Below are 27722 nucleotides of genomic sequence, written 5' to 3'. Positions count from 1 at the left end.
GTATTCCCGTACTATTCGTCCTTGGGTCACTCTCGACCTCACCCAGGCGAGTGGCACCCCCACCGGCCCGAGGCATGGGTTCCTCGAGGCTTTTGATCAAGCCCTGGCACAGGAACAGCGGGAAATCTTCTTGACGTTACATGCTTTCATGATTCGGGGCATGCCTTGATGTTCGCTCGCCTCGCGGGCGTGTGTCTCTCTTGTGTGGCTTGTCGCTCTACTCTGACCGACATCCTCGAGCATTTCCGGACAGTGAGTGGAAGGGCGCTGTTTGTGTGCTGCCTGTCAGCAAACTTGCCTGACAGATGCTCTTCCTGTGCCGTTCCTGAGTTTTCCTTCCTTTGACATTTCTCCGACTCTCCCCACTCCCTCGCAGACGGCCCTGAGGATCGCCATGTTCGGCCCGGGCCTCGTCGCCTGGTTGACGACGCTCTCGGCCCCAGTCGCCCTGGCACAAGCGGTATGGCAACCCAACCAGGTTTCCACAAGGATATGCTACTGGCAGCAGCTTCGAGGTGAGCCCGGCGGCCCTGGGGACCACGAAGCTCTTCTGCTAACAACCGTTCAGCGGCCGTCCTTCATGACACGGTCTATCTAGACGGTGGGGCTCTGTACTGGGAGCCAAGGTTCGCGGACGGCTCTGCAGGAGTGCCGACCTTCGACAGTAAGTGTCCGCCGGGCGCCGGCCTGGGGGCGAGAGGGATATTGACAGCTCGACAGACAACCTGGCAGGTCTCATTTACACCCTCAACTTCAGCACGCCCTTCAACACGACCCAGAACATCTCGGCCATCCTGGGCACGCTGGAAACCGGCGGGGGCGACACCAACAGCCGCGCCCCAAACTACCTAGATGGTGCCCTCCTCGGCAACGATTCCGAGTTCTGCCTCTACGGCGGCATGAGCGCGCCGTCGACGGGCTCCTCAGATCCGCCGGGGGACTCGGTCCTATGCTACCAAGCGTATCAGTATGGCGCAGACAAGCCCCGCTTCAGACCGGGCTTCATAGACAGAGATCTCGGCGAGAACGTGACCCGCTACGTTGCCTACGGCGGCGCCGCCAGCGCGCCCTCTGAGAATCTCGCCTGGTACTTTTCCGGTCTGCGCTCCCCCACTTGGGGCAAGATCTATATGCCCCCTTACGATGGCGGCGGTGCCACTTTTGCCAATACCGTCTCTAACCGGCTCATCACGATGGATATGGCTAATCCGGTGAGCGTGACCTTCACCAACGACACGCTACCCCGCAACATTCCCGGGCGTGCGAATCCGGAACTGGTCTGGGTTCCGGTGGGTTTCCGCGGTGTTCTCGTCGCCCTCGGAGGCGTCGTGTATCCGGATTGGGTCAACGCTTCGAACCCACGCTCAGCCAACGAAACAGCTAGCGTAAGCCCCCCCCCCCTCCCTCTCCACCCCTCTCTCCGCCCGCTCGTACTCTCCTCGACCGGTCTGACCTCAAAAACAGAGAGAGCAAAGCCCCGAGTTCATGTCCACCATCGACATCTACGACGTGGAGAGCCGCGAGTGGTATCGGCAGAAGACCACCGGTGGACCCGGCCAGCTCGCGCGCGGGTGTGCCGTCGTCGCCCGCGCGCAGGACGGCTCGAGCTTCAATATCTACTACTATGGTGGCTACGACGGCATTCACATGACGGAACGCTACAATGACGACGTCTGGGTCCTGTCGCTGCCGTCATTCACCTGGGTCAAGCTAACGTCGAGCCAAGTAGACGGGCGCGCTGGGCACAAGTGTGTCTCGCCGTACCCCGACCAGATGCTGGTCATCGGAGGATACCCATCCCTCCAGGGATATCTCCCCAGCTGTCTCCGGGAAACGATCAGGGTGTTTAACCTCTCCACGGGCGAGTGGCTGGACCGGTACGACCCTGCCGTCTACGCCAACTACACCGTCCCCAGCGCCGTCGTCGCCAAGATCGGCGGGTCCGGCACCGGGGGCGCCACGGCGACGAGCCCGAGTCCGTCCTGGGACGCGACCGAACTGGCGAGCATCTTTGCCAAGGAGTATCCGACGAGCAAGATCACGACGTACTACCCGTACGCCTCAAACGCCCCGGTCGACAACACCAACCCGAGTGTGCCAACAACCCCGGCCGACAAGGACGAAGGTGGTGGCGTGCCGTCGTTCCTTCCGCCCGTCCTTGGCGTCGTGCTCGGATTGGTCTTCGTGACCATGGTGGCTGTCCTGATCCTCCTCTGGAGGCGCCGTAGGCTGCTGCGTAAAGGCGGCGGCGCTATGAGCGAGGCTGGCACCATAGACACCAACAAAAACCGCATAGCCTTGTGGCTGCGCGGTCAGAACAACGCGTCGCCCGAGGTCAAGGCTCCGACGGTGGCCACCTCATCTGACTATTTGCCTGTGAATTCGACAGAACCCACAGACCACAGCCCTGGTACTAATGCGACCCCCTTGTCGATTGCCGAGATGATGGACACCGGAGTGCAGAGGCCGGTCGAACTGCCAGGTATGTACTGTACATACAAGACACTAGCTTTGTTTGCCCGCCCAAAACCCCCTTCCCCATAGACAAACGGCGCGCGCGCCTTGCTTCTCCTGCTAAACCTCGGCGCAGCAGACACAGCCAGGCCAGCGGAGCTCCAGTCCTCCAAGCCCTCCCCGGAGGCAGCAGTCGCCATGCAAGCTTCCCTCAACAACCACGCGTACTACCAGTCCACCCACCAGACCGGCCACGCCAACTCGTCCGCGTATTACACGGCTCCCCCCGTCCCGCAGGAGGAGTCCCCCATCCTGCACCGCCCGGACTCGGACGCCCTGGGCCGCGCGCCCGCGACTAGCAGCGCCACCACCCCGACGTCGGCCGGCACGTCCCCCGTAACGACGGGGGCCCCGGCACAGGGAGCGAGCGGCCGGTCCAACAAGGTGGTCTCGGGCATCTCGAGCCTCTCGGAGCGCGACCGCGCCCACCTGCGGCAGATCAGCGACACCACCGTGTCGTCGGTGACGACCGCCCCCGTCGGGCCGAGCGGCACCACCGCCGCCGCCACTACTACCGCCAACAATGCCAACAACCTTGTTACCGGCAGCGGCGGGAGGGAGACGGTGGTCAGCAACGTGAGCTTGCTCAGCAGCCCGGGAGGCGGGCCGCCGACGGTGGTGGAGAGCCCCGCAGCCGTGTCGCCCCCGACGGCGACGGCCGGGCCCGGCGAAGGGGGGGACTACCTGGGCATCAGGCCGCCGACTGGGTCTCAGCAGCAGCAGGGTGGGCCGGGACCGTCGAGTCCGTCGAGGCGGAGCGTCTTCTCGGAGAATCTGGATAGCGGGACGACCGGGGACACGGGAGGACAGCGGCAAGGGAGATGAGGAGGCGCGTGGTGGACGGGCACGAATTATGAATTGACAGTGGTGGAAAGAAAGAAAAAAAAAGGGGGGGGGGAGGTTTGAAATGAGCCTTTCTTCGGTTACCTATATATATGTCTTGAGGAGAGTAATGTGTGCGATGATGACGATGAGTTCAGCCTGGCGTTTGGGTCTCGGGATGGTTGATAATCGGGTGGCTTGGATCGGTCTCTCCTTTTTTACCTGTTGGCGGGCTTTTGGGTCGAATTCGACTTTCTTGTGCCTGCCGGTCTGTTCGATGCTAATTACTTGATAATGTTGATGGAACGTATGTTGAGTGTGAGCTTGCCGGGCCTGAAAGGGCAGCAGGCTCACGCGCCGATCGTGTTTGATATCTAATAAAGAATACCCTGAACGCAGAGATTATGCCCTAGCCAGCCAGAGACTCTTGTTATCCCCCTGGTTTTCCGAGCCCTCTAGCGTGACGCGTCCGCTACGACTTACTCCTTGGACTCGGATGCAGCCGTCTTCCTCGCCGTAACCTCGATCTCGATCTTCATCACTTCCTCCATCAGGCCAGCCTGGACCATGGTCGCTGCCGGTCGGACATGTCCCAGCCACTTTCGCAGGACAGGCCTAAGCCAGCAGCTTAGCTCCAACGGGTTCCCGGAAGATCGTGTGTGCGTGTGTGTATGTATGTGGCACAGACAAGAGTTGGGGAGGAATAAAACTCACCACGTCTTTTCAAAGTCCCGCCTGTCCGGCAAGATATACCGCACCCTGACGACGTCGGCCATGTCGGCGCCCGCCTCGGCAAGGGCGGCCGCGATGTTCCGCATGCACTGCTCCGCCTGCTCGGCCACGTCGTCCGAGATGGTCCCCGTCTTGTAGTCGTATCTACATGCCCCCCCCCCCCCCCCGAGTCAGTCAAGTTTGTTTTCCCGTTACGTTTTACGAGGTCCCTTCCCTCCCAAAGATAAGAGGAAGCAAAAAAAAAAAAAAAAAAAAAAGGTGCGGGAGCCTCACCCGGTGCAGCCAGAGACGAAGACCATGTCCCCCGAGACGACGGCGCGCGAGTAGCCGATCTGGGCTTCGAAGCCCGACCCGGACGAGATGAGTCGTCTTTCGGCAGCCATTATACGCGGCAGAATCTCTCGACAACTGCGAGGACAATTCTTGATTCGATCTGGATATGAACTTCGATTTCGAGGTGATCCCTTGTCAAAGGGAAGGAAAGAAGGGGATTCGGAGTGAGTGAGTCACGACGCCTCTTACAGCCTCCAAAATTCTAGTGCGGTACCTGCCGCCCAATGAGCAATACGCAGGAGACCCACGTACCTCGCTAACAGTTGTTCCCCGACCTCCGAGGCTCCAACGGATCTTTGCATAGAGTAACAACAACACAACTCTTCGTGACGCTGCTTGGAGAAGGAGGAGGAAAAGATAAAAAATAAATAAAAGGAAATAATAAAAAATGTGAGTCATGTCGAGAGCCAGCTTCTAATTAACAACAAGTCTTATGCCGCTCGCCCTCTTGAACCCTCTCTCTCTCTCTCATCATGGTCCAGTCCAATCCAACCCGACTGATCGCATCGAACTCGCGTTTTTGCCCGGCTTACTTGTACTTGTTCAAGTTCTTTCTGACAAAATCGATCTCGACTCCCGTGCGGCGCTGCTGTTGTCAAAACCACAATGTGACTGGTGGCAGTGTCCCTTTTGGAACGAATGACTTGCATGATGGACACCCTCACCTGCTGCTTTCTACCATGGCGAGACCAGAATGCTGGTGAAGCCATATGATCACATATGCATATGTCTGGTCACTGAGATCCTTGAAAGGGGCGAATCCATGAGTTCAAGATCTGTTGAGCTCGGGCTTGAGTTGTCTGCCGGTTACAGGGCCCCTACACAGTATATGCCGGCCACGCACTGAAAAACGACTCCTGGGCATGTGATTTAAGCTAGTGTTTCCCCAGTCTCGCAGCACAGCACTGGTGTCATGTTCAGCACGGGGGTGGAGGGCACATTGGTGGTGTCCGTAGAGCAGCAGCAGCAGCAGCAGCAGCAGCAGCCCGGCGTGCTACGACTTGGAAACCACACCCACCATCTTTCCCCCAACAATACCGATAGACTACTTACTTAGTAGAAGTTACGCGGACTACAAGAACAATTCCGACTTTACGCCTGCCTGCCTGCCTGCCTGCCCGTCCACTCCAGTCATGAAACGCTTTTTGCCCCAAACTCCCGAGACAACTGCTGCCGAATTAGCCAACGCTGCTGTCCTATTGAAACCGTCGCCGGCTCGCTGTGCTCTCCCTGACTCACTCTCTCGCCTATTTTGTTTTCCATTTCATCTCTCTTCTTCAAAACACATCATCCAGTGCCTCAGCTTCACCCAAGCATCGAATGCGACCGGATTCCCTTAGGGCCCAGTTCACTGTAATCAACGAAGGTTAGCATTTTACGCGAAAAAAGGAACCCTAATCTATGGGAAGGGGAGAGGGAGAGGAATCAAGCAGCGAATTTATTTACTCACTTATAATCGACCCGACTCAGGCTCATCAGCCGCTGCGCCTCGAGGCCCTGCGCGTCCAGGTTATGGATGCAAAAGGCCAGCCGGGCGGCGACCTGGGCGCCCAGGAACATGGCCTCCTCGAACCCGTGCTTGGCCCATTCGGTCAGGTAGTTGGGCAGCGGCGCCAGCCGGATGTTGGTCGGCGTCTGGCTGTGGAAGTGGTGGCTGGTGCCGCCGCCGCCGCCGCCCGCGTCGCCCGCGCCGCCCGACCCGGCCGCCGCGTTGTTGTTGGCCCCCGCCATGTTTGCCGTCGTGGCCGCCTGCAGCAGCGGGTTGACGTTGCTCGAGGTCGGGAGCTGGTGCGGGGCGCCCGCGAAGGACGAGGTCGGCGTCTGCGACCCGGTTCCCGACGGGGTGCCCATGTTAGAGGGCAGCTCCGACGTGAACATGATGGCCGAGCTGGGCGAGATGTGGTGGCGCGCCTGGAGCGTCTGGATGATGTTGTCGCGGAGCCCGCGGATGCGCGCCCCGTTGCCGACGAAGACAATGTTCTCCCAGCACCCGGGGCGCATGTACATGTCCTCGATGCCCTGGACGGCCCGGTAGATGGCCGTGACGATCCGGTCGATCTCCTTGCGGTCCGCGAACTGGAACCGCTCGAGGCCGACCTCGATGTCGCGACGGACACGCCGTGTTACCCGTTCCGTCGCCGTCGGCGCGGGCTCTGATGGCTGCTGTTCCGAGGGAGGTTGCGGTTGCGGTTCCGATTGTTGTTGCTGTTCCTCCTCCTGCTGCTGCTTCTGCTGCTGCTCTTCCCGCTGGGCTTGTTCTGGCTGGTGGGCATGTTGCGACTGCGGCTCGGCGGCTGCCTCCGGCCTGGTTGTATCGTCGGCCTCGCCTTCGGCTGGTGCGTCGGCTGGCGCTTCGGTCGGTGCTTCGGCCGGTGCATCGGTCATGTTGGCATCCTGATCGCCGCCGCCATCCTTAGTGCCGTTTTCTTGGGCCGGCGGCGCAACCGGGACGTCCTCCGTCACGAGCTCCTCGTAGTGAAACACATTTCGGACCTTCTTCGAGTTGGGCAACCGGACCGGTTTCGGAGCATCACCGCCCCCGCCCTCTTTGTCTTTCCCTTTTCGCCCGGCCTTCCCCTTCTCGGCCTTCTCCTTCTCCTTCTTGGCCAGGAACTCCCTCGTCTGCCCGCTCGCGACGATGTTGGCGACATCCAACACGCCGTCCTCCTCCACGGCGTTGACCTCCGTGCCGGTCCCGGCCTCGTCGTCCGCGTCCGTCGCAAAGCTCTTCGCCGCCTCTCCGATCTTGGACGCCTCACTTCCCGGCGCTCCCGCTGCCGTCGCCGTCCCCGATAACGACGCTTCCGTCTCGACCGGCAGCTCCATCAGTTCCTCCCGGTCCGGCGCGTACGGGAGCACCTCGCAGATGGGGCTCTTCTTGAGCTGCTCGGCCATGTCGTAGTCGAAGCCCTTCCCCTCCAGCAGCTTCAACAGGCGCCTGGTGAAGACCTCGCCGCCGCTGATCTCCTCGTCCGGCCCGACGTCCTTGTGCGACACGACGCGGCCGTCGTGGATACACGTGACGTCGACCTTCTCGTAGCCGACGTCGACGACGGTCATGTTGGGCCACTTGAGGCCGTACTGGGTGGCGATGCCGCTGTGGATGAGGCACAGGGCGGGGGTCTTTGTCTTCTCGAAGACGTAGCGCGCGATGGCCTCGCAGTCCGGGCGCGTCCATTGCGGCGACGCCATCAGCATGATGGGCGTGTTGTGGTAGGTCGTCGTCAGCTGGGAGTGGACGTGTTCGAGGAAGGCGAGGAAGGCGTCCATGTGGACGATGCGGCCGGCTACACGCCACCTCGTCAGAACACTGCCGGCATAATCGCAATCGCAATCGCAATCAGGGATGGGGTGAGGGGGGAAACGGGAAACCAAGAGCAAGGAAAAAAAAAAAAAAACACGTACCCTGGATGGGATAAACCGCCCCCTCCACCGAGTCCACGTCCTCGACATACTCCCACTCCTCTTCCTCCCCCCCGGCGGCACCCTCGGCGGCGCCCTCCTCCTGCCCGCCCGCCGCGGCCTTGTCGCCCTCCTCCTCCTTCTTGGCACCGCCGTCTCCGCCCTTCCTCCGCTTGTACGTGTGGTAGGGCCGCCAATTGTCCGAATCGACGTCCCGGAACATGCGCGTGGGGAACCGGTGCGCGGGCGGCGTCAGCTCGTTGCAGCCGAGCTGGGCGAGGGTGGTCTGGCTGCCGGGGCAGATGATGAGCACCTGGTCCTCGCGCCACTTGCCCGTCTGGCTCGACATCGCGGCGGCGGCGAAGTGCGGCGGCGGCGACCTGACCTATAAGCGGTGCGTAGGGGCAATGTGCAGCGTGCAGAGTGCAGCGTGCAGCGTGCAGCGTCGTCTTTCCCTATTTATTATCCGGGGGTCGGTGACTGTGGATTAATTCCCCTTGGCAATCAATGGCTGTAGCAATCTCGAATCGGCCCCCCTGCGACTGCGGCAGAATGACGCTCCCAACAAACGTCTTATGTTTCGGTGCGTTGGCGCGGTTGCTGCTAAGTTCGCGGGTTTGCGGTTTGGTTGCGCTAAGCGGCGCGTGTGCGCGTTGCGAGAACAAAAGCAGCACGAAATTTCCGGGGAGCAGACCTTGGCTGGGTGGATTACGTAAGTCAAGCTACTTCCAAAACCAACCCCCTCCCCCTCCCCCTCCCCCTCTTCTTCCTTTCCCTTCCTTTTCCAAATCTTGGAAGTGTATTGATTGCAAGAGCAACGCCGCTGCTCTCTGTTTATCAGTGGCATATGTAAGGTGACAAGATGGTTATGTCTGGTCCATTAACGTATTACTCGGTGAAACTACTGAAACTACTGTCAGGCCATAAGAAGCCTTCTCTTGGGTATTGCCATCCCTACAAGTACGCGCCCATGTCAAAATTCAGAGTCTGTTCCATACCGACTCTGCTCATGTTGCCTGCCACCTTTCTCCTTCTTCTTCTTCTTCCTCCTTCCGTTGCCTTCCTTGTACCCATCAAACAAAGACGATATCGATTATCACGTCACAAACCTCGGCCAACGTCGGCCACTTTCCCTCGCGCAACGTCGCGGTAATGCTTTTGACCGGTGGTTGAGAGGGCAGGCCCGTCTCTAGATACCTCATGTCGGCCCCCGACAATTCTCTCTTCTCTGCCGCGCTCCACTTGCGCTCGGCCTCCTCCTTGGCCCGGCGCAGCACCTCCTCCTCGTTCTCCGTCTCCCACAGGTTGCACCGTGTGCACTCGGTACACTTCCTGCCGTCGCCGTGCGGCCGAAAGTGCTGGCAGAAGTGCTGGTACCCGTTGTCGGCTCCCTCGCCGACGCCGCCGATGTCCTTGCGGCAGACGTAGCACATCTGGTAACCGCAGGGACAGGTCAGCTTGTTGCAGCCCGAGTTCTTGACGAACGACATGTTGCAGCGGGGGCACACGCGCTTGACCGCCATGCTCATGGCCTGCTCGACCTGGGTGCGCAGCGCCACGAGCGACGACTCGTTGCACACGTGAACGTCCGTCCACGCCTTCTCGCACGCCAGGCACGACGCCCGCCGGCACTCCGGGTTCATGCAGTTGAAGCGGAGACCGCGCCGGCGCCGGCGCCGGCGGACGATGGCCGCGCGCATCTCCGTCATCAGCTCGTCGCCAAACGTCCGTTTAGAGCGGACCAGAACGGTGACGAACAAGACGAAGGCGAGCAGGTAGCCGAAAAGGATGAGCGGCAAGAGAAAGGGCAGGCAGCAGAAGCAGATGGTGCACAGCACAAAGGTATTGACGCTCTCCGTTCGGAGGCGCAGGTCCGATTCGCTAACGGGCAGATAGATGTCGTCGACCTCGGCGTAGCCGCAAAACGGGCAGCGGACCAGTGGGAGGTTGCTCGCCACGAGGTTGTGGTCCGCGAGGCGCCGCTCCAGCTGGCGCAGGACCTCGGCGCCGTTCCTCTCCTGGAGCATGGCCCGGTGGATGTGATCGGGAGAGATGCAGCCTTGGCACTCGGTCGACTCGGCGGCCGGGCACCGGAGGCTGCCCGTCTCCTTGACGATGCTCCGCTGCCAGGCCTGCCCAAACACGGCCTCCGATATGCAGTGTTGCACGCACCGGAAGCAGATCATGTGGCCGTCGGCGTTGCACGATGTGAACTCCTCAAAAGCCGACTCGGCGAAGCAGCAGGCACACTCAATCATGCTGCCGGTCGCCTCCGCCTCCGCCTTGTTCAGCTCCATCGCCGTCTGGCGGTCTTTGGCCTCGCGATCGGCCCGGGCGCGTTCCGTCAGTGGCTTAACGAGTGCTTCAAAGAGCTCCCGGTCGAGCTCGGCATTGCCTGTCGATTTGAGGGTGGGCACGATCGAAGCCCGACCGGTCGACTTCCAGATGATTAGGGGGTGGTTCTCTGCCTCCGTGGCCGTCACCGGCTTCCTCCGTAGAAACAGCGAAGAGATGGTGAAGCGCCAGGACTTGGATGACAGGTCGACTAGCGTTTGGCGGGCGTCGAGGTACGAGTAATTGTGTTCGGCCAGGACGGCGTTGATGGCCGAGCGCGAGAGGCCCTTGAATTCGTGCCAAGCGAGGTTCTTCACGGCCTGTTTGTATTCCGGGCTCCTGAATGTCTCCTTCTTGGGGACCAATTCTTCCGCTGGCTGGTCGTCCTTCGGAGCGACCCTCCATCGGCCCTTGACCCACGAAACCCGATTCTTCAGCAGAGCGTCGGCGACCAGAGCAAGCCTCGATTCACCATCAAAACTGGCGAGCATATCCCGGAAAACCTGTATCTGGATGTCGGGGAAGACAGCGGCGAGGGCTTCTAAGCAGGCGTTCAGCTCACGAAGGTCTGGCTGTTCGGGGTCGAGAGGCCGCAGCTCAGATTCTGTTGCGATATGCTCGGGCGTGCTCGTCGACTTTGGCTCGGGAACCGACGTCGTCGAAGGCTGCAATGCCGTGCTCTTCGAGGATGCGCTCTTCGAGGATGTGCTCTTCGAAGGCGTAGTCTTGGGCGGACTCTTTGGTTTCATCGCGCGGTCGCCCGGGATGCCAAGGAGACCCGTGAAAGCCATGTTGCGTGGCCTGCGGATGTACGATGTGCCGATAATCTCATACTGGATAGGAATTGAGTTTCCGGGTGGGCTACCTCTGCGTACTCTGCAGACTTTCGGTCATGGTGATGTTTCGCGTGGCCTGTGGTTGGCAAGCAGCCTCAATCACAGCAGGTGACGACGGGGCGTTGCTTCGTTTTGGGAGTGGGTTGCTTTTAGCGAGGTACCGTACGCAGTCACTGACTCCCAACAGCCCTGCAAACGTTCTCCCCTTTAGTTACCCCAAATCTGGCCCGTGCAGCACCGGAATGGGGGACCAGGCGGGGGCCGCGGGGTGCGATGGGCCCACGCAGGTGAGCCAAGACGGGCTAGAAAACTTAAATCTGGTTCTAGGGTACTCCGTACGGGCGTTCCATGTTCACTTCTGCCAGTCCAGGGGCATTCCTTGAACGAAGCGACCCGGACCTTAGCCGTTGACAACTTGCGCAGTATCCGTATGTCTCGCTACAAATGTCGCTCACCTAGTCTTGTGTTGTCGAGCTACACTACGCTTCGCACGCCTGGCCGAATGAGGTAATATCGCCATGTCCGACTGCAAAAAAAAAGGGCACATTGAGCGCGCGCAAGTACTGTGGACGGCCTGATAACTAAATCGTATGTTGGATGCGACAATGCATTTCTTGCTGCGTTTGACTGCGCTGGAGAGGGTCGAGATGGCGTCAAATTGCAGGCTGCGTTGGAGAGTTGCGCAGCAGTGGGATTATTACTCCACTTGCTCCCCACATTTCGAAAACCTCGAGAGCTGCGTTTCGCGGATGACGGCAAACCGCGCCCTCGACGTGCTCTTTGTTTGCTGCCCAAGTTTGGAAACTTAGTCCCCCAGCCTGGGCACCCAACGATGTGGATGACCGGAGCTCGTGTTCTATCGAGGCGCAACTTGGTCGGCGAATAATGTGACTTGGGTCAGTGAAAGTGAGGCCACAAGCGAATCATCGAGTTGTCCAATGCTGGTCGGCATTTAAGGGGAGGTAAGGGAGGGACAAAAAAGACAAAAAGCGGTAGCAGCTGAGTGCTCGTAAAGAAAGCACGGAGCACGGAAGTAGAAGGATCTCATCCGCGATGCGGGGCACGCACCGCAGCACACTCCCCCCCATCGCGCTGCACCGGGTGCGCTGCCCGCCTTTTTGAGGTCATCGGTTTGCTCCTTCTCCCGCCATTCTGGGCTGGCACCGTTGAGGCCCCGAGCGGCGGAAACTTTCTCGCCCGCTGCTACTTCTTCGCCTACCACGGATTAAACCCTATGCGGGAAAAGCTGCATCTCTCGTCAGCTTTGCCTGCGCCGCTGAGACTGACCGACCAGGATACCTTCTGGAAGCCGGCAGGGCACCTGTCGTCGCTAAGGCCAACCCTGATCCGCGATCGGACAGCGGTAATCAAAGCCTCCTTCCACGCAAGGGACACAGCAAATCGCTCATCTCGCTAATCTGTGAATGGCGCTTTTGGGGGAACAAGAAGAAAAAGGGCGGGCATGTTAGATTCTTGATGACCTGTCACACCTCCATTCCGTCACACGAGGGCGGGCCCGTTTCTGCTCACCGCCCACCGCCAGTCCGCTCTTTCGGGACCCCCCAGTGGCCGGCAACCGACGCTGGGAATCCACCCGGGCCCAGCACATCCATGTGGCCCCCGTCGTGGCTTGCAGATTTTGTTCGGCCAGCGAGCCCTGCGGCTGGCCGCCCCTGCTCCCTCTCCCCTGCCTCTTTGGGTGGCCTGGCCCTGAATGGAACCGAGCGGTCCCTCTGTTCCGTGCTCTGCCCCTGGTCTGTCTTGAGCTCACCGACTTCTTGCCCCTCCCCGCCTCATCAGTCTGTCGCTGTCGGTACCGCTCCATCTCGAACTTTTTCCAGTGCTTTCCCGAAGCGGTGCCCAGCGTGCCGATGATGTGCCAAGTATCCGTAACTAACGCAAGGGTCAATCAAGACAGCGGGGCCAGGATGTGCGTCCAGATCCGACATGCTGGCCAGACAAAATACACTAAACTAGGTAGCTGACAGTCCTCCGTGGTACGGAAATCAAAGCCGGTGATTGGTCCCAGCCTCTCTGTCAGACGCACGACGCAAGCTCTCTGCTTGGCGGTGTATAAGTCGGCGCGTCGTCCAACCCGTCGTCCCAAGTCCACACATTCTTAGCTATTTATTTCAAATCGCTCTCGACGTCCTTCGGTTTTTGCCATTGTTCTTCTGGTGGACGTCTGCCGCACTCTCTGCTCGATCCAATGGGCCCAGCTGGTCATCTCTGGGCTTGTTGTTAGGTGGTTCCTGTCGTCCCAGCATGGACTCCCTCCCCGTCGAGCTGGTCCGACTTGTATTTCAGTACTGCGATCCCGGTTCGGTAAGAGTCCTCCGTCTGGCGTCGAGAAGGTACGCCGACGTGGGCTACGAATATCTGCTTGAACCGCACTTCAATGCCGTCGAGTGGCGAGACGACGTTTCGCGGCTGTGCAACATCGCCAACCACGACCGACTCCGCGACGGCATCCGGTCCCTGACTTTCAACTTCGCCAAGCTCGACGAGGACTATGCCCGCCAGACCACCTTCTTCCAGCACTGGCTTCGGGAGGCCGAGCAGCCCAGCACGCTCCTGCAGGACGCCTGGACTCGGTACTACGAGCTAGAAGGGGAGGCCCGCAAGCTCCCGCCCTTCCACTCGCGCTCCGCCGCGATCGAGGACGCCTTCAAGCGGCTGCCCAACCTCCGACATGTCGAGATCACACACACCAAATGCCCCTACGACATCCCCCTCCTGCAGGACGTCTTTCAGGTGCGCACTTGCCGCAAACGCGACCGCGGCCAGGCCTGCAAGAACATCAACGCCGTCGTGTCGGCCTTCCGCCACGCCCGCCCCGCCTCGCTCTCCATCGACCAGCTGCCGCTCGAGATCTTCCGGCCGGCCGACGACCGCCGCCTCTGGCTCGACTGCGCCCGCTCCTTCGCCAGCCTGTCGCGCCTCGACCTGGTCCTCGACACGCCGGCCAACCTCCTGCCCGCCTCCCGCTCGCGCGCCGTCAACGGCCTCGGCGGTGTGCTCCACTCGAGCGTCAACCTCACCCACCTGAGCCTCGCCTTCCACCACTACCACGCGCCCGCCCAGAAGTTCCACCTCTCCTTCCAGGCCCTCTTCTGCGGCTCCGACTTCGTCTTCCCCCGGCTCACCGACCTGAAGCTCGAGGGCGTCAGCTGCGCCGAGGACGACCTCCGCGGCTTCCTCCTCCGCCACGCCGCCACGCTCGAGCGCCTGCGCCTCGGCGGCCGCGGCCTGGCCAAGCCGTTCGAGTGGAGCATGGGCGGCGTGCACCTCCACCAGGGCTCCTTCCGCGGCCTGTTCACCGGCCTGCGCGGCCGGATGCCCCGGCTGAGACGGTTCCACATGGAAGGGGACGCCGAGGCCGGCGATTTCACCGCCAGCTCGAGGGAGGTCTACATGTTCCGGCCCGTGACGGATGATGACTGGGCACCGCTGGGCGGTGGCAGCGGTGGCGATGCTGCCGCCGCGGCGGCCGGGTATAGGGGCAAGCGCGTGGAGACCCTGGGCGCGTGCGTCAAGGTTGTGGACTCTCTGGCGCTGGAGAGGTACTTGGTTGAAGGGGGCCGGTATCCCCGGCTGGGAAAGGAGGAGGTCGGTGACGGTCTGTAAGGGAGGGGGAAGAGAGCACACGAACACCACACACCAACACGCACACAACAACAAGCATACACCCCACACACGAACGTAATCGCTGCAACATACATACATACATACATACACACATCCATACATACATACACCACACGACACGAAATGTAAATATCACGACGGCTCACGACATTGACGACTCGTTCAGTTCCAGGCAACGCATTAGATTCGGGTTACGGCTTAATTACACGGGATTTGGGCGGCGCCACATTAGACAGAATGCAAGCAATTGTCGGTAGAATTAAAAATAAACAAACAAACAGCATCCTTTACTTCGACTCGGTCTACAACCCCTTGTGTCGTTGCGTACTGTTTTGCTTCGCGGTAGAGGTTTCAGTTGCTCGCCTCTGAGGTCTCAACTTTGGCCCTGGTCAGTTCTGATGATGTGTGTGAGAGGCCTTGTAGATAGATTGGAGGGTCGAACATGTAAAGGAGACGAAAATTAGAAAAGAAAAAAATGGAGATGTAAATCTCGAAAGAAGAAAAGGGGGATAGAGACGGATGGGGCAAACGGTACCAAAAGTAGAAGTGAACTGTTCCCCTTTGGGTCAATGAGGCGATCAATAATCTGGTTCGTTACATCGGTGGGTAGCTTCGAAGGAGTACGACCATGAACAAAGAGGAATGGCCGGACAGAGAGGGGAGCAAGGCTCGCAGTGCAGGGCTGTATATACTGTCAGTGAACAACATACACCTCCGTATGACCTCAAACATTTATTTATTTATTTGTTTATTATTATTATTATTATTAGTCCTACACCGCTATGCTAATAAGCATGCCGGAGCCTCTCAAGTTATATACAAAGGAAACCGTGCCTAATAGGCCGGATAAAAACCTCTGTCCCGCCTTTAACTTTATTTATTTATTTATTTTTTTCATTTTGGCTCGACTCTGCTAATGTAGTATTTAAAGCCGACGGACCGCGACATGACAGGCACCAACGCAAAGCCGGTCGAACCTCTTCTCATCCCCACTTCCCCCTTCCCCCCCTCCAAGCTGCGTGAGAGTGGAGGCATGCAGTACCCAGTATTAGACCCAGCCCAGCTCGCACGCTCGCGCAGACGCGGACAATTCGGAAACGAGAGCGGCGGGGGTGCAACGAGCTGAAAAGGGTCAGCAGTCGTGAGGCGCAACATATGAGCGGGAGGGAAGGAGGAGGAGGAGGAGGAGGAGGAGGAGGCTCAAGAGGAACATGTCCCCGGCGCAACGAATGACCGTGACACCATCACACCACAACACAACATCCGATCCAGGTTGGTTGGCAGAGGTGGTTCTCCCCTCGGCGTTTGGCTGACAGAAGTCCATCTATACGTATTTCCTGAAACGGCTCGTATATGCTGTACAAGGATCTGTCTCGTCTTGCATAGCTAATACCTTCAAGATATATGCATACATACATACATACATACATTCACCGCGAAGGGGACTGGAGACAGAAACGCACCGTAACCACTTCCCAGAAGTCGAGAAGGATTATTAACGCGTTTCCGTATCGCTTCCTGACGCGGATGAACCCTTGACAATGTACGAAATAGTTATGCATGTATGCGTTGCATGTGCACACGGGAGGTCCCATCATACACTAGTTAATGCGGGATCTCCTAACGACATACCATATGCATAACCTGGCCTTCTTACCTCGCCCCATTGGCTGCCCGTAGCATAGTTAGTGTAGGTTGGGAATCAGCCTGTGCGGCTGCTGAGCCTGATCCTTGTGCGGGCCGACAGTTGAGACAGTTGCTTTGTCTTGCCAAGGGCCGACGATGACGACAAGCTTGGTTTGCATCATCGTTGGGCGACGCGGTCAAGCAGGACGCGTCCCAGAGTAATAACAGCATCTCCGCGCGCACGTGTGTGTGTTTCCCTTGGACAGTTGCAACAAAAAGCGAGCAGATAAACATATGAACAGCATAGCCGTTGGATGGCGGTTCAGTCATGTCTCTCTCCTTGAGGGGTCTAAATCTCCCGTCATATCCAACGCGCAATCTTCAACGTGAAACCGGTTTTTTTTTTATTTTTTTTTTTTTTTTTTTTTTTTTTTGGTCGAGAGGATTCCCTCTCTCACCAACCTTAGTGCAAGTGCGAAAAAAAAGATCCGATCGGGAAGAAGCCGACCATCCCAACCCTCTTTCCCGGAAGGGCACGTCAAAGCAGTTGACGCTGTAACTGGAGGCAAGTGAGAGTCTCCCTCGTAGTGTTTTCCTACGCGTGAGTTCTGGTATTGTCCTGGATGTAGCTACACCAACACATGCTGCCGTCCGAGACACTCGAGCAACCATGTCTTGGATAGACTTTTGTCTGCCGCTTGTCGGACGCATTTTGGGTTGATGATGATGATAATGCTGTGTTGAACCAGAAAAAAGGGTCCAGGGTGATCATTTGGAATAGAACCTGGTCAGATGTCGTCGTGCAGTGGAGGGGAAATTCACAGGCGAGGCTGATTGATACCAGATTGGGCTGCAGTGGTGCTGCTGCGTGATCCCTGAGAAGCGCATGTGGACTCGGTCGGATGCATACTTAATTGGAAGGTATATATGTACATACATACACACGTACTGTACATACATAGTACATACACTAATCCGTACATGCCTCCATACACTACGTTAATTAGTGGAGAAGGATGCGCTGGATCGGGTTGAGAATGGAGATCGCCGCACATTGGGTTGACTGAGTTGGGTGCAACTCCCTACCAGGTATGTACCTGGGTATATCTGTATGTGCGAGGTATGCATGTACTGTACGGGCGTACATACATACATACATACCGGGCGTGCATGCCGTGATCTCGCCGCCTCCCGCTGCGGCGCGGAGGGGAGGGGTGCGGGATATCACAGCTAGTGCGATACACCGGTCGACGGCATGGGGTCCCGGAGCTGGGAAACAATGAGACAGTTTCTGCTTCTTCGCAGCTGGCCGGAATGGCATCTACTGTGTACACCACGGCTTACTCTGTATTCCGTAATAACGTCACAAGAGGGAAAAAGCGTTGGGTCCCCACCATCAGGTCTGTCAGGTACTGCACCTGCAAGGTAGAACCTGGAAAGTATGAGGCACGCAACGTACAGTACATACAGTACCGCGTTGAGGCTGGGTCCACGAGGACCGGGCAGAACCCGACTCAGTTGCACGAATTATAATCATGAACTGGACAATTAGCGTGTCAGTTCAGATTACTGGCAGTGGCAGGTCTCACTCAAATCACGTATGTAGTCAGTAGATAGTCGCATTCCACAAGCACAGGCGCCATTCTTCTGCATCAGACTTCCCTGTCGACTTGGGCAAACAAACAAATGCAAGTCGTTCCTCCTCTCCGTTGTGCATGCCATCCTCCTGAGCCGACGCCTGCCCCTCTTCCCGCGAACCTACACTCCCGCCACCTTCATCCTGGAAATGCCCGGACGCCGCAAGCTCTGAATTGAGAGCAGACTGTTGGTTCGCGATCGGCAGAATTGGCACGGACCGCGCTCGACGGCGCATGGCGCCGAGATCATCCTCCTGCGCTGGTCATGTCGACGGCCGTGCCCTTTGCATATTAATGTTACTTTTTTTTGTCCCGGACAATCAATCGCTGTCAGGCACCAAACGGAGCCGCAAGCGAGCAAAAGCCCTCCGAGTTCCAATCTCAGCCCGAGACGGAAAGAACTGTGGGCCCACTCGTGCGCCCTGCAGACCGAAAAGCCCGGTAAAGCGCAGAAAAAAAAAAAAAAGAAAAGAAAAAACTGGCTCCATCGTCATTGCCGCGCAAGGCCTCCACTGAATAATTAGGAGTGTTGTTGGCCGACAGCCTGAGTGTGGCCCTGAGGAAGAGGTGGGTGCGTCGCCACTGCCGCTCCAGCCGACGCTCGGCCCAGCTTCAAGACCCCTGCCGGGCTGAGTGTTCTGGGCTTTTTCAGGTTGCTTTCTGACTGGCGCCGCCGGGCTCTTACGGCTCTCACGGCTCTTTGGGCGGGGACTGCCGGCGCCTGCCCACGTCACTGGCCTCCTCCACAGGCCGCTCCCAGTGGCCCGGCTTCAGAACGCTAGGACCTGGCTCGAAAACCGCTTCTAGACTCCGGTTGAAAACGGCAGCGGCACCCCATTGCCCGCTCTGCCGCCCTCACCTCCTCCCCTCGCTCACTTGCACCCAGCATCGAATTCCGGTGAGCCTGGTGCGGAACAGGTGCCCGCGCCGTCGTGCAGTCGACTCACCATGTATCGCGTCTCGGCTCTGCTCCCCTCGTGGGATCGGTCGAGACAGAGCACCCCCGGTTCCAACAACAACAACAACAACAACAACAACAGCAGCAACAACAGCAACAAGAGCAACAGCAGCAGCAGCAGCAGTAGCAGCAACACCGGTACCAGCAGCAGCCCCTTGCCGCCAAAGACACCCGGCGCCCTGGACAAGGTATTCGGCTGGGCAGAGAAGATCGTGCCTGCTAGCCGGATCAACACCTCGACGACGACGACGACGACAACGACGACGCCCGGAGCGCGCACCCGCTACGGCAGAGAAACGTATTGGCCAACAACCCTCGATAAGGAGTGCGACAAGGCCGCAAGGATCATCAAGTCGTTTTGCTGTAGGTCTCTTTCAGTGGGCTTTCTCGTTGTTGTTGTTGCCCTTGTAGCTGGGACTGGGCTAACAGGCGCATAGTTGACGGCTTCCTTTCTCAGGAATCCGACGAGCCGAGTGAACAGAGCGAGACAACGCCGGCGGAATCAGCGTCGACAACAAAGTACATCACTAAAAAGATCCCCCCACGGATTATACAGAATGCCGTGGGCCTCGCCGTCTTTTCGTGCATGCGCTCCGGCCTCTGGATGTCAGGGTCAGGCGGAGCCGGTTTGATCACGGCGCGCAAGGCCGACGGGACCTGGTCGCCTCCATCCGCAATCATCCTTCACACGGCCGAGCTGGCCTTCCTCATGGGCGTCGACATTTACGACTGCTTATTAGTCATCAACAGCGTCCAGACACTCGAGCTCTTCACTCGCCCGAGGCTGATTCTAGGCGTCGATGTCAGCCTGACCGTCGGCCCACTCGTTGCGGCCGGATCCAAGGACCCCGAGATCAGGTGGAAGGAGATCAGCGAGACCGTCCTGACGTATGTGAAGGCTAGGGGAAAGCATCAGGCAGTGCAGCTGGACGGCTCGATGGTGACGGAACGCTGCAACGAGAACGAGAGGTTCTACTGCGCCGGCGTCACCATCCTGGATATCCTCGCCGGAAACATTCCCAAGGAAATCCCCCAGATGCGTCCCTTGTTCGAGGTCATCAAGGCCGCCGAGGGCCGCTCTGACTACGACAAGGCGATGATGGAATGGCTTGCGCAGCAGCCAGCGCCTGGCGATGCTGATATCGAGAGCCCTAGGGAGTCTCTCGCTTCCCTCACTTCACCGACCAAAGTAGCTTTTGGCATCCCGGACGCCAACGATCCGGATCCGTTCGGAGTCATCGGCTTAGAAATGGCGGGCATCGAGATCCGAGAGGCCGGAACCAAGCACCGTCCGACCAGCACGCAGTTTGAGTTTCAGCCAAGTCCCAGCAGTCCTTTGTACGGAAGGTTTAGTCGTCAGAGTATGGACACCTTTGTCTCGAGGAGCAATCGTGGGAGTTGCATGTCGGCGCGTACCCAGGCGACTGCGATGACGGATGCCTGCACGCAGACGGATGTCACGAGCACGGCTGACACGACTTTCAGCCGCGCCAACAGTGACGATGGGAAGGACAGCGTCGAGAGGCTGCCGACCGTTGTGGAACCCGAGGAAGTGGACTACACGAAAGTCGACGCAAGCATCCTCGAGCGGCTGAAACGAAGGACGATGGAGCCAGTGGCGCCGGCACCACCAGCACAAGCCGTCGAAACCAAGGAGATGAAGGGGCCAGGTGTCGCCACCGGGACAGAGGGCAAGTCAACCAAAGAGGCCGAAACTACGGACGTTACAACGGCCACGGAGGTCAAGACGATGGAAGACGAGAAGGTTGAGCCTGTCAACCGAGCCGTCGAGCCAGGTGCTGTGAGCGAGGAATCCAGCCCGGAAGCCACCAACGAACAGGACGAAGACGCCGATGACGAAGACGACGAGGACGTCGATGAAGAGCCCATCATTTGCGAAGTTGCCACGGCCTCGGCACAACCACCAGTGCGGACCTCCATTCAGCGGCCGCAGATCACGCAAGTAATGCAAGTCAAGGGCGCTATCGTCACCATTCCAAAGCGGGTCCCGCCTCCCCTCCCAGCGCGCAGTCCCGCCCGCGTGTCGCGAGGAAGTAAGAGCGACTTCGGCGATGTGTCCTCGCTCAAGAGCCCCGCCCGAAGCTCATTGCTCTCGATCGAATCTCGCGCCGACGACAACGCCACCACTCCAGAGCACGACCACGCCCCGGTAACGGCGGGAGGTTCCCCCACACAGGTACCGCGGCCGAGCAGCCCGCGACACATCAAGAACTCATCATCCACCTGCACTGCCGTGGCAGTCGACAAGACCGCAACCGCATCCCGCCCAGCCTCCCTCTCCATTCCCCCCAGCACAGACCGAAACGCGTCTGAGCAGGGGCACGGAAGCGATGACGAGACTGGGAGCCAGAGCAAGACGGCCTCGCCGTCCTCAACGGCCGTTTCGGCCACCCCACAAACCACCGGACCCGCCTCCCCGACAGAGGATGACTCCGATAGGGATCCAACTACGCCCCAGACGGCCGAGACGGACTTTGACACCGCATCCGAGCGTCAGGCCGACGTCGCCAAAGAGGACCAGCTGCGGGAGGAGGCGAGAGTTGGCCGTGATGACTGCTTGAAGGCTGTGAACCTCCCCCCTGGGAGTGCTTCGGAGAAGGATAGGGAGAACATTGAATCGGCTGCCGCCTGAGCGGCTGTTTGGTCGAGGCCAGATTTCTCGGCCAGTGTGTTTTCTTGTTATTTTCTTTTGGTTCCCCGTCCCCTCTTATCTTATCTTATTTATTTATTTCCGTTTTTGTTCGATCTATTTGATTATCGACTTTTTGAATAGGTTTTTTTTTCGCCTTTAAAAACCATCCAAGGATGGCTCGAAGCGGGGGACGGCTATGGGCGAACAAACGGTCAATGGATTGGTTCATGGCTATGACGCGACACAGCGTGGAGAGAAAGAGAGAGAGATCATGCCGGAGAGCTGCTTGGTTTTCATCTGTTTCTGTTTCTAGGTTGGTGGGCTTTATCGGTTGTTTGGTCGGTTGGCTGGTCGGTTTTGGTCTGGTCGGCGTTGCTACAGTGGTTGAGCTGCTTCTCCGGAGCCAGCATCATCCCGACGGCTTGTTCCAGCCAACTTCAATGTTTTCATTTAGGGGATGAGCATGGGCTGGGGGTGGCAAGCAAGGAAGGAAGGAGTTAAAAAAAAACATTTGAGGGAAAGACCGTGAAAAAGCACGGATTATGATACCCATTCGAATGGACGACAGCACTCGACTTGAGAGAAACCACGCGAGTAACCCGTGGGAAACGGAATGAGGGCAGACATTCATAGGTGGCAGTCTGTCTTAGTAAAGGAAAAAACAAGGACAACGCTAATGATACACTCTAAAAAGTCGGCCGATCCTTGAATCCGCGCTAACCTTTCCTTATGTGCTCACAAACTCATCGAGCGCCATCTCCCGGAATAAGAGGTCCCATCTCCCCAAACTGCCATCGGTTTGTTTTGCGTCCTGCGGAATCCCTTTCCCACTTCTTCCATCGCCCCCTTCCCTCACGGCGGGACTCGGGCTGTGATTAGCCGCCTAGACCAGCTCGGCCGCCGCCCCGCCGATAGCCAGCTTGCCCGTCTCCTTGACCTTGGTCTGGAAGATGACCTTCTTGCCTCCATCCTCCTTCCACATCTCGGTCACCAGCGTCTGGCCGGGCAGCACGGTGCCGGCAAAGCGCACCTTGATGTTCTTGAACCGGCCAAACTTCTCGTAGACGGCCTTGCCCGCGATGCCGAAGAAGCAGAGGCCGTGCAGGATGGGCACCTTGAAGCCACCCATCTTGGCGAAGGCTGGGTCGATGTGCAGGGGGCTGTTTTGTTTTCAACGTGTCGCAGTCAGCATACGTGTTTGTCTTTTGCCTAGCAGCAGCGGGTAAGAAAAGGGGGGGGGGGGGAGGGGGAGAACGTACTTGTAGTCACCACTCAACCGGTACAAGGCGGCCTGTTCCTCGGTCGTCTTCTCCTCGACCACGACATCGGGCGCGCGTGCGGGGGGCTTGTTGGCCGCCGTGCTGGCGCCCCGGTCCGCCGGCTTCTTCTGGCCGCCGAAGCCGCCGCACCCGCGCAAGAAGACCGTCATTTCGTTGTAAAAGACGTCCTCGCCCGTCTCGGCGTTGACGGTCGTCACGCCCGACTTAACAATGGCCGCGTTGCCCTTGTCCACAACCTCGAGCAGCTTGGCCTTGGAGATGAGCCGACCCGAGGTAGGGACGGGATACTTCCTGACCTCGAGGTACTGCTCGCCGTGGAGGAGCATCATGGGGGAGAAGTTGGGAACGAGCTCGTCCAGGTTGTAGGGGGTCTCGGCGTCGAAGGGGGGGATGACGCCAAAGGTGGGAATGGCTTGGAAGTCCTCGTTGCCCTCGCTAGATGCCGTCAGTTTTAGGGCGATCCCAGAAGCTGGAACGAGAGAGCATCTTACAAGACGTAACGCAGATCAGTCCGCTTGGCACCGATGCCCAAGTTGTACAGCATCACGTCGCGCTCGGTGAACTTGAACTCGGTGCCCTTGCCCTCTGCCTTGAGGGCCTTCTGGATTGCGTCGAGATACTGGTTGGACTCGGCACTCTACGGAAACAGACGCGTTAACAAAATCATGTATTCTACATAATGTCTCATGATGCTATAATACATGGTAGAAGTGGAACATGCGGGACAGGAAGCAAAATCATACCTTTCCTCCGCCGCTCCGGTTCTCCATGTTGGCCATGATCTTCTGCAGGCTGTCCTGCGTCTTCTCGGGGTGGTCGGCCCGTTCGTCGAACGTGACGATGCGCTCCCAGTTCTTGACGACGGCCTCGGGAGTAAGGGGCACATCAACGGGGAAGCCGTGGCCGCCGGAGCGCTGCCACCTGGTCTGGCCAACCCAACCGCTGCCAACCTCGTACAGGCCGCCCGTCGGGTTGGGCACCTTGTCGCTGCAGAGCGCGAGCACGAGGGGCGCAATGTACTCCGGCTTGAAAGCCTGGACAAGCTCCTCGGGAAGGATGGTCTTGGTCATGGCAGTGCCAGCATTGGGAGCAATGGTGTTGACGTAGATGTTGTACTTGGCACCCTCGAGAGCCAGGGCGCGGGAGAAGCCGAGAATCGCGCATTTCTGTTCCAGTCAGCAGAATGTTCCGCGGTCCCGACTTCTTTTTTTGGATCACTTACCGCCGCAGCGTAGTTGGCCTGGCCGAAGTTGCCGTAGATACCGCTGGTGGAGGTCGTGTTGACGATACGGCCGTACTTCTGCTTCAGGAAGTAAGGCCAGGCAGCCTTGGTGACCTTGTAGGTGCCGCGGGCGTGGACGTTCATGACGGGATCCCAGTGGCTGTCGTCCATGTTGGTGAAGGCCTTGTCCCGCAGGATGCCGGCGTTGTTGATCACGATATCGATGCGGCCAAACGCATCAATGGCGGCCTTAACCACGGCATCACCATCCTCGGCAGAGAACTTGGCACCAACGGCCTTGCCACCCAGCTTCTTGATCTCGTTTACGACGCCGTCAGGGTTGACAAGGTCGTTAACGACGACCGCAGCACCGGCCTTGGCAAAGGCCAAGCAGTAGGCACGGCCGATACCCGCACCGCCGCCAGTGACCAGGGCGACACGACCGGCAAAGTCAATCTTCTCGCCCTGCTCGTTGGGGCCAAGCTTCTGCGACTCCTCGAGGAGCGTCAGGAAGTCGTTGGGGCCGCTGGGGTACTGGGGGTTGGAGAAGTCGGTCACGCGATCCCACTTCTTGAGGATCGCGCCAGGAGTGTAGGTCTCGTCGCACTTGAGCAGGAGACCGCTGGACCGCTCCCAACGGAGCTTGGCAATGTGACCGCCGCCAACCTCGAAGATGGAGCCGGACTCGGTCGTGTTGTTCTTGTGCACCAGAACAGCCACCAGGGGGACGACCCACTCGGGCTTCATCAGCGCCAGGACATCTGGCGGCATGACGGTCTCGGTCATGCGGCTAGCAGCAACGGGCGCAATGACGTTGCAGATGATGTTGTACTTCGCGCCCTCCTTGGCGAGAGTCTCGGTGAAGCCAACCATGGCGAGCTTGGCAGCCGAGTAGTTGGCCTGGCCGAAGTTGCCGAACAGACCGGCGGCAGAGGCCGTGTTGATGACGCGGCCGTACTTCTGCTTGCGGAAGTAGGGCCAGGCGGCGCGGGTGCACTTGTAGCTGCCCTTGACGTGCACCTTGAAGATCAGGTCCCAGTCCTGGTCCTTCATGTTCTTGAAGCTGATGTCGCGCAGGATACCGGCGTTGTTGATCAGGATGTCGATGCGGCCGAACGCCTTGATAGCCGTCTCGATGATCTTGTCGCCGTTCTCGACGCTGTCATAATTGGCGACGGCCTTGCCGCCGGCGGCCTTGATCTCGTTGACCACGGCATCGGCGGCCTGGGGGGGTTGGAAACGTTAGCCGTTCCCGGTTCATATTCATAAATGAAAAAACGCAGCAAGATGCGAACTGACCTTGGTGTCGTTACCCTCGCCCTTGAAGGACCCGCCGAGATCATTCACGACGACGCTGGCGCCGCGCGACGCAAAGAAGGTGGCATAGGCCTTGCCGAGACCGCCGCCCGCGCCGGTGACGACAACGACCTGGCCGTCGAACCGCAATTGATCCGCCATGTCGAATCTGGATGGATGTGTGAAAAATGAGAGAGAATGGGAAAAGGAACAAGAAAAAAAATGGCGGTCGTGAAACAAGAGCGTCGCAATCAAGCTTACTCCGGTGTTGATTGCGGGAAGAAAGACTGCAGGAGGACGTAGGCCGGAAACGACGCACGTCTATAAGGGGGAGCACGTTTGACGTCGGCAAGTGCTGCTGCCAGCACTGAGCTGCCGGCGTGTTAAGCCGAGGCAATACGGTTGTTACTTGGCCTCGTGTGTTCCATCCCCACTGTTAGCCAGCATTGCCGAGAGCGGGGGATGCTGCCGAAACCACTGAATGGGCCCCACCGTGACGCAGGGCCATTTTCACATGCAACTCGCCGTAGCCCGTGCCCGGTCACCTACCAGCCAATCAGTCGAGTTTCGCGTTGCGGGTGACCTTTTCCAAACGGCAGCACCGGCGCAACATTTTTGGAAGCATTTTCGAGACATCTCACACGGAGGGAACGAAACTCGCATATTTGCTGGCATATTTCGGAATGAGCCTGAATTCGACCGGTTACTGACAGGAGCAGTCCAAGATACGCCGGGAAGAGTAACCCGCCCAGGAGACCGCAATGTCAATGCCAACGCGTCGGGTTTGTTCAGACCGAGGCCAGTGGCTGCACCCGGGTCCGGTGGCCCCAGCATCCCTCGAGGTTTAAGCCCGTCACCGGTCGAACTCTGCAAGGATGGCAAGTTTGAATTAAGGACATGCAAAGATTCAACGGGGAGACCTGAACGTCACCCCATTGGTCTTTGACATCCAAAAGCTTGGTGTACTGAGGGTTAACCATGTATGTACTGTACCTGATGTGCCACGGTTCTTCCAGAATCCCGCTCCATCATACGTCTTACATGTGATCCCCACAGTTCTCGAAACAAGTTCCCCGCGGTACGGAGTACTACCCCAATTCAATCAGGTACCACTGTATGTACCCCGCATGCGCTGCCAAGCTGGAATTCGGCGTAGACTGGCGATCAACCGCAGCGACTGGGTCCAGGCACGCTAGAATGATACCAGGGATAGGATGACACTTTGCGAACGGTTGATGGACTCGAGTCAATGACAAGCGATTCTCCATCTGTTGAAGTGCAAGTATGGAGCCGGCGCCAGACACGCCTCTGCAGACCCGCGTGGTCGACGACAAATCGCCCATCATCATCCCCTGGATCCTGTCGCGGATCGGAGAGCACCGGAAACAGCATCCCGACAGAGCGGAACAGCGTCCGTTCATCGTCGGGCTGAATGGGGTGCAAGGCGTCGGCAAGACAACGCTCGTCCGCGCCCTGGCCGAGACGCTACAGGAGCGCGAGGGGTTGCCGACCTTGGTCGTAAGCATCGACGACTTTTACCTCACGCACGCAGACCAGCTCGCGCTGGCGGCAGCACACCCGGATAACGCGTTGGTGCAGCATAGAGGCGAGCCCGGTAAGTGCGAACAAACCCAACTCCGCAACCCCTAACCCTCCTTCTCCGGCTTTGATCCCCCGTCTGGGAGAAAAGAGAAATATGAAGAGAAAAGGAAAAAAAAAAGGGGGGGGGGGGAATAACAATAATAATAAACAGCTAACCTCATACTGCAACGTTATCCAGGAACGCACGACATCCCCCTCCTCACCGCGTTCCTCGCCTCCCTCAAGGCCGGCTCCCACCCGATCCCGATCCCGCAGTACGACAAGTCGGCCTTCTCGGGACTGGGCGACCGCGCGCCGCCGTCCACCTGGCCGTCCACCTCGCCCGACCGCCCGCCCCGCGTGCTGATCCTGGAAGGGTGGTGCGTCGGCTTCCGGCCGCTGGCCGCCCCGGCCCTCGCCGCCCGATGGAGCGCCGGCGGCGGCGGTGGCGGCCAGTCCCGGACCCTTCACCGGCACAAGCTGGAGCATCTGCAGTTCGTCAACGACCGGCTGGCCGACTATGACCGGGTCATCAACGGGGCGCTGGATGCCTTCATCCATATTGACGCAGAGGACACCGAGTACGTCTACGCCTGGCGGGCGGAGCAGGAGGAGCAGCTGCGGCGGGAAAAGGGAAGCGGGATGACTGAGGAGCAGGTGGTCAAGTTTGTGGATGCGTATTACCCCGCGTACGAGCTGTTCACAGAAGGGGTGCGGCGAGGCGTCTTTGAGGGCGTGCCAGGAAAGCGTGGGTGCCAACTCCGGGTTGTGGTAGGGAGGGATCGGAGGGTTGTGGAGAGCATGGTGATTTAGACCTGACTAGAGAACAAGAGAAAAAAAAAACCATC

The 27722-nt window shown here is 58.8% G+C and overlaps 9 protein-coding genes across 9 annotated transcripts; 4 read left to right on the top strand and 5 right to left on the bottom strand.

Moving 5' to 3' along the window:
• Positions 1–225: 225 nt before the first annotated feature.
• On the top strand, positions 226–3539 carry MYCTH_2309903 (uncharacterized protein). The gene is made up of 6 exons (XM_003665774.1): positions 226–252; positions 331–515; positions 569–664; positions 721–1385; positions 1465–2482; positions 2591–3539. The coding sequence occupies exons 2-6, from the start codon at positions 395–397 to the stop codon at positions 3337–3339; spliced, it is 2649 nt and encodes an 882-aa protein (XP_003665822.1). The 5' UTR covers positions 226–252; positions 331–394; the 3' UTR covers positions 3340–3539.
• A 182-nt stretch (positions 3540–3721) lies between these two features.
• Positions 3722–4555, bottom strand: MYCTH_2309900 (uncharacterized protein). Its single transcript, XM_003665773.1, has 3 exons — positions 4342–4555; positions 4051–4212; positions 3722–3951 (listed from the first exon to the last, which is right to left on the bottom strand). The coding sequence occupies exons 1-3, from the start codon at positions 4449–4451 to the stop codon at positions 3816–3818; spliced, it is 408 nt and encodes a 135-aa protein (XP_003665821.1). The 5' UTR covers positions 4452–4555; the 3' UTR covers positions 3722–3815.
• A 922-nt stretch (positions 4556–5477) lies between these two features.
• On the bottom strand, positions 5478–8447 carry MYCTH_2309899 (uncharacterized protein). The gene is made up of 3 exons (XM_003665772.1): positions 7807–8447; positions 5852–7688; positions 5478–5752 (listed from the first exon to the last, which is right to left on the bottom strand). Exons 1-3 carry the CDS (start codon positions 8150–8152, stop codon positions 5707–5709), a joined length of 2229 nt encoding a protein of 742 aa, XP_003665820.1. The 5' UTR covers positions 8153–8447; the 3' UTR covers positions 5478–5706.
• A 211-nt stretch (positions 8448–8658) lies between these two features.
• On the bottom strand, positions 8659–11135 carry MYCTH_2309898 (uncharacterized protein). The gene has a single exon (XM_003665771.1). It carries the CDS (start codon positions 10926–10928, stop codon positions 8877–8879), a length of 2052 nt encoding a protein of 683 aa, XP_003665819.1. The 5' UTR covers positions 10929–11135; the 3' UTR covers positions 8659–8876.
• Positions 11136–13043: 1908 nt separating this feature from the next.
• On the top strand, positions 13044–15074 carry MYCTH_2309896 (uncharacterized protein). Its single transcript, XM_003665770.1, has one exon. The coding sequence runs from the start codon at positions 13239–13241 to the stop codon at positions 14598–14600; it is 1362 nt and encodes a 453-aa protein (XP_003665818.1). The 5' UTR covers positions 13044–13238; the 3' UTR covers positions 14601–15074.
• Positions 15075–16842: 1768 nt separating this feature from the next.
• Positions 16843–18120, bottom strand: MYCTH_2112630 (uncharacterized protein; the record flags this gene model as incomplete). Its single annotated transcript, XM_003665769.1, has 6 exons — positions 16843–17031; positions 17185–17195; positions 17409–17516; position 17592; positions 17716–17787; positions 18010–18120. 6 exons carry the CDS (start codon positions 18118–18120, stop codon positions 16843–16845), a joined length of 492 nt encoding a protein of 163 aa, XP_003665817.1.
• A 646-nt stretch (positions 18121–18766) lies between these two features.
• On the top strand, positions 18767–22183 carry MYCTH_2140421 (uncharacterized protein). The gene is made up of 2 exons (XM_003665768.1): positions 18767–19205; positions 19280–22183. Exons 1-2 carry the CDS (start codon positions 18833–18835, stop codon positions 21493–21495), a joined length of 2589 nt encoding a protein of 862 aa, XP_003665816.1. The 5' UTR covers positions 18767–18832; the 3' UTR covers positions 21496–22183.
• MYCTH_2309890 (uncharacterized protein) lies at positions 22168–25682 on the bottom strand. Its single transcript, XM_003665767.1, has 6 exons — positions 25297–25682; positions 23998–25221; positions 23519–23941; positions 23267–23412; positions 22755–23210; positions 22168–22655 (listed from the first exon to the last, which is right to left on the bottom strand). Exons 1-6 carry the CDS (start codon positions 25453–25455, stop codon positions 22379–22381), a joined length of 2685 nt encoding a protein of 894 aa, XP_003665815.1. The 5' UTR covers positions 25456–25682; the 3' UTR covers positions 22168–22378.
• An 895-nt stretch (positions 25683–26577) lies between these two features.
• On the top strand, positions 26578–27687 carry MYCTH_58873 (uncharacterized protein; the record flags this gene model as incomplete). Its single annotated transcript, XM_003665766.1, has 2 exons — positions 26578–26908; positions 27074–27687. The coding sequence occupies 2 exons, from the start codon at positions 26578–26580 to the stop codon at positions 27685–27687; spliced, it is 945 nt and encodes a 314-aa protein (XP_003665814.1).
• Between the last annotated feature and the right edge of the window lie 35 nt (positions 27688–27722).

Source organism: Thermothelomyces thermophilus, chromosome 6, assembly GCF_000226095.1.
Source record: "Thermothelomyces thermophilus ATCC 42464 chromosome 6, complete sequence".
Lineage (NCBI taxonomy): Eukaryota > Fungi > Ascomycota > Sordariomycetes > Sordariales > Chaetomiaceae > Thermothelomyces > Thermothelomyces thermophilus.
This window is presented reverse-complemented; position numbering and strand designations above follow the sequence as displayed.

Bases quoted from the DNA above. Each gene is read 5' to 3' on its own strand.
- MYCTH_2309903 (XM_003665774.1), top strand. From the start codon at position 395: ATGTTCGGCCCGGGCCTCGTCGCCTGGTTGACGACGCTCTCGGCCCCA. The intron at 516-568 runs GTGAGCCCGGCG...ACAACCGTTCAG, and splicing joins CTACTGGCAGCAGCTTCGAG to CGGCCGTCCTTCATGACACG. The intron at 665-720 runs GTAAGTGTCCGC...ACAGCTCGACAG, and splicing joins AGGAGTGCCGACCTTCGACA to ACAACCTGGCAGGTCTCATT.
- MYCTH_2309900 (XM_003665773.1), bottom strand. From the start codon at position 4,451: ATGGCTGCCGAAAGACGACTCATCTCGTCCGGGTCGGGCTTCGAAGCC. The intron at 4,213-4,341 runs GTGAGGCTCCCG...GGGGGCATGTAG, and splicing joins TTCGTCTCTGGCTGCACCGG to ATACGACTACAAGACGGGGA. The intron at 3,952-4,050 runs GTGAGTTTTATT...CTGCTGGCTTAG, and splicing joins CGGGACTTTGAAAAGACGTG to GCCTGTCCTGCGAAAGTGGC.
- MYCTH_2309899 (XM_003665772.1), bottom strand. From the start codon at position 8,152: ATGTCGAGCCAGACGGGCAAGTGGCGCGAGGACCAGGTGCTCATCATC. The intron at 7,689-7,806 runs GTACGTGTTTTT...GGTGGCGTGTAG, and splicing joins GGCGGTTTATCCCATCCAGG to CCGGCCGCATCGTCCACATG. The intron at 5,753-5,851 runs GTGAGTAAATAA...CGTTGATTACAG, and splicing joins CTGAGTCGGGTCGATTATAA to TGAACTGGGCCCTAAGGGAA.
- MYCTH_2309898 (XM_003665771.1), bottom strand. From the start codon at position 10,928: ATGGCTTTCACGGGTCTCCTTGGCATCCCGGGCGACCGCGCGATGAAA.
- MYCTH_2309896 (XM_003665770.1), top strand. From the start codon at position 13,239: ATGGACTCCCTCCCCGTCGAGCTGGTCCGACTTGTATTTCAGTACTGC.
- MYCTH_2140421 (XM_003665768.1), top strand. From the start codon at position 18,833: ATGTATCGCGTCTCGGCTCTGCTCCCCTCGTGGGATCGGTCGAGACAG. The intron at 19,206-19,279 runs GTAGGTCTCTTT...ACAGGCGCATAG, and splicing joins GATCATCAAGTCGTTTTGCT to TTGACGGCTTCCTTTCTCAG.
- MYCTH_2309890 (XM_003665767.1), bottom strand. From the start codon at position 25,455: ATGGCGGATCAATTGCGGTTCGACGGCCAGGTCGTTGTCGTCACCGGC. The intron at 23,211-23,266 runs GTAAGATGCTCT...GACGGCATCTAG, and splicing joins ACTGATCTGCGTTACGTCTT to CGAGGGCAACGAGGACTTCC. The intron at 22,656-22,754 runs GTACGTTCTCCC...AAAACAAAACAG, and splicing joins CGGTTGAGTGGTGACTACAA to CCCCCTGCACATCGACCCAG.